Source organism: Sinocyclocheilus rhinocerous, unplaced genomic scaffold, assembly GCF_001515625.1.
Source record: "Sinocyclocheilus rhinocerous isolate Xijiao unplaced genomic scaffold, SAMN03320098_v1.1 scaffold938, whole genome shotgun sequence".
Taxonomy (NCBI): domain Eukaryota; kingdom Metazoa; phylum Chordata; class Actinopteri; order Cypriniformes; family Cyprinidae; genus Sinocyclocheilus; species Sinocyclocheilus rhinocerous.
Genome location: NW_015665007.1, coordinates 717,578 through 721,326, shown reverse-complemented (window position 1 = coordinate 721,326; position 3,749 = coordinate 717,578). Strand labels below are relative to the sequence as shown.

Here is a 3,749-nt window from a genome sequence, read left to right as displayed (position 1 = left end):
TATATTAGTAAACCACAACAAATCTGAGCATAGGTTTCATTTTATTTAGTGTTTGTTTCTTGACATGTTTCATGAGATTTACATAAAACAAAAATATTATTTTTTTTATTTCTCCATCTTGTCTTACAGAACCTCAACAAGCAAGCATACGATCTGGCCAAAGCCTTGCTGAAGAGAACTGCTCAGGCCATAGAGCCATACATTACCAACGTGAGTAAACATGATATATTATAGTTAAATTTACATAGAATGTACACCCTACCTCTCGTCGGCTGTGCCAAAATCATGCTGACTTACAAAGGTACAAGAAAGGTCTTCTCATTTATTTAAATCGTGAATAATCTCTAATGAACCTTCATGATTTGACTCCAGACCTTTCGCTTTTGAAAACTCGTTGAGGCTTGCAACATTAACCGGAGATCAAGAGTGCCTTTCCATGCTCAAACAGCATGTTGAGCTTAAACACATTCATCAGTAACACCCGCAGGAGCGTGCAACGCTGTTATGCTATGAACTTTATTCCCTGCAGTGCTCATTAAAAGCAGTAGAGATAGTGAAAATAAGTGTGGAGGAGAATCCTTCTCAATAATGCTAATATATCAGCAAGGCCTGATTTACTTTCTGTTCTGTACAAGCGCTCTGTTGAAGATGGCTTCTCCCGTTCATAGATGAAGCCACTTACTTTTTTATTTTGATCTAATACCAGCTTTCTCAAACTAATCTTTAATCAACACCATATTAAATGCTGATGCCAGACGGTTATGCAGTGAGTTTAAAGGGGTGCCGTTTTCCAGTGCCGTGCGGTAGACTCTGATGGATGCCAGTGTATGATGTACAGTTTGGTGTCTCTCAGTTCTTTAACCAGGTGCTGATGCTGGGGAAGACTTCAGTCAGTGATCTGTCAGAACATGTCTTTGACCTAATCCTGGAGCTCTACAACATCGACAGCCATCTACTGCTGTCTGTCCTGCCGCAGCTGGAGTTCAAGCTCAAGGTAAGATGGCTTGGTGACGATCAGTGTTGGGAGTAACGCATTACAAAAGTAACGATATTACAGTAGTATATTACTTTTTGCTGTAATATAACGCATTACTAATAAAATTTGGGTAATATTATTACTCGTTACAATCTCAGTAACGCACGTTACAACAACATATTTTAACTCAAAATTAAGTGGTGAATTTATTTACCAACACCGCAGAACAGCACCAGACAATAAATTCCTCGGGTAAAATATTTTGTCTATTTCCGGTTGCTGTAATTCGATGGTTGAGATGACTGAGACGGATTCTACATTTGTGAGATGGGCATACTGCGGGGTCGGAGAAGAGAAAGAATGCAGCGGACGAGCGCAGACGAGCAACAGAAATTAAGTTTAACTAAAAATAACAATCTGTTTTTATTAAATCATAGTCTACTTATAAAAGGAATTAATACGTGAAATATATATTGACTTAAATAATTAACAGATTAACAAAACTAAAGAAAAAAGACATATGCTGCTGTAAAAAAAAAAGTAAAATGCTGCTGACTTGGGTTAATTTTTGTGGCGCGGTGCTCTGCAAAAGTTCACGGAAAGGAAACCGAGATGCAATCCGTGACGTTCAGCCTGAGCTCGGGCCAAGCACATATTTGTTAATGTGAAGAGTGTGAATTTTTTATTTATTTTTTTTATTTTTTTTTGCGGAGAGCAATAATGTATTACATTTTGGAAGTAACTTGCCCAACACTGGTGACGATACATGGCGTTTGGTCATCGTTAGGGATATTAGAGAAACTTTTTTGCTTGTGTAAAGAACGCATGATTGATTTAATGATGATCAAGTTTTTCAAAACTTTCCTTCTGTTCTTTTCCTTCAGTTCAGGCATTATGAATGCATAATGCCTGTTTTCTGTTTTCAAAATATTTTATGTAAATTGTGAGCCTGTTTTATTCTATTTATTTATTTATTTTGGATTTAATTTACTATATTATATTATTATTATTATTAACTTTTTTAAATTATTATATTCATTATATCAGCCATTGGCCCTTTTACTTAATCCCACTAGCCACTAAAAAAAACATTTTTTTGCTTGTGATTGTTTTTTGTTGTTGTTTTTTTTTATTCATTTTTGAATTATTATATACATTATATCAGCCTCTGCTTGCTTGATATTTGCTCAGTGTGTGGTTTTATTTCATTATTACCATTTTTATTATTATTATTAGTTTTATTTATTTTTAAAATGTTATGTACTTGGGCTGTCACTAACGATTATATTGTTAATCGAGTGATCGGTGGATTATTCTGACGATTAATCGAGTAATCGGATAATTATAATACATTTTATAATACATTTGAGGTAATAAAAACAGACCTAAGCAAGCATTAGCCTTTAAATGACTTAGAATATAGAATATAATAGCAGTGAGGCAATAATAATTGGTTCAAATAAAGTATCAAAAGCAAGTTATCATGGTTTTATTGAACAAAACTGTAAAAATGCATAATGTATTATAAACAATAGAACTAACGCACATTATGCGTTATATCAAAGGACTGCAGAGGCCCCAGCGGCCTGACGATTGTTTTTACACTTTACAGAGAGATCTAATCCTTGTTTAATATTGACTAAACAACGTTCTTTAAATATTTGGCCATTTTTTACGACATATGGGGACATCAAAACGTGTAACTCAGAGTGAAGGTTTGAGCTTTTATTTTGAAATCGCTATGAACAGTTAGCATATTTAGATGATGTATTCAGGGGCGGACTTACCCATTAGGCAAAGGTAGGCGACCGCCTTGGGCCCCCAAAAGCCAAGGGCCCCCAAAAGCCAAGGGCCCCCTAAAATGCTTTTCATATAGGATATGCGCATTAAGCGCGAACACGCGAACCTTTGCTGTTTACGGTGTTTATTACCACGACAACCGTCCAAGTCTGTGGCGCCTGCAGGTGTACGGCTGTACGCACTGTGAGTACCATGAGCGCTCCGACTGATCTGAGATTTGACCTGGAAACATTTCAGCAGTTATTATAGGCCTGTGTGTCCCGTATTTCTGTCGACTGAACCCATGCCGTTAATTATGAATTTATCAGTCTTCTGCATGCCAAAGTCAATTTCTGCATAGAAATATTACGCCAAATAGAAGCAGAAAATCGTGCTATACGCACTTTCATGAGATCGGGTTAGCCTACAACAATAAATTTGTTAGCTATTTTACAAATGGGAATACAACAAATTCATGACAATGTTTACATTCAAGCTACCCGTAAAATGTATAGTGAAAAGTACTTTAAAAGCGTATGGAATGCAATAAAGTAATTTTAAAGCTGTTTTTTAAAGCATTTGCTGCATGGATAAAAAATATAAATAATTAACATATCATACAAAATTGCGTTGCAGCAAATCCTTTAAATTTTAAGGTATTCAGAACAGAGCAACATAAAAATCTGAAAAAGCAGCTATACAATTATAGGACAAAGTTTTACATATATGCCATTATAATTAGTGTTTTATTTTTTAACTGTACGGAATTATAAAATAAAACACAAATTATAATCGGGCCTTCCATCAATTATAGTGATGAAAAAATGACTCGCCATCTCCTAATTGGATGTGCCTTTAGAGAGAAATGCACGGATTACATAATGAAAGAGTTTATTTTATTAGGAGTCCATTTTCGATTTGAATTATTTCGTTTTAAAGTAGTAATTTAAAGCTTTCAATATATTTTGATCATGTCTGAGTTTAGGTTCATCAT

The 3,749-nt window shown here is 35.0% G+C and overlaps 1 protein-coding gene across 1 annotated transcript in view; it reads left to right on the top strand.

Annotated features, from left to right (window-relative positions):
* The window catches only part of pds5b (PDS5 cohesin associated factor B), a 43,668-nt gene that overhangs the window by 6,666 nt on the left and 33,253 nt on the right, over positions 1-3,749 (top strand). Inside the window, exons 7-8 of the mRNA XM_016541783.1 lie at positions 130-210; positions 854-994. Coding sequence (XP_016397269.1) covers positions 130-210; positions 854-994 — 222 coding nt within the window. The remainder of the gene's footprint in view (positions 1-129; positions 211-853; positions 995-3,749) is intronic.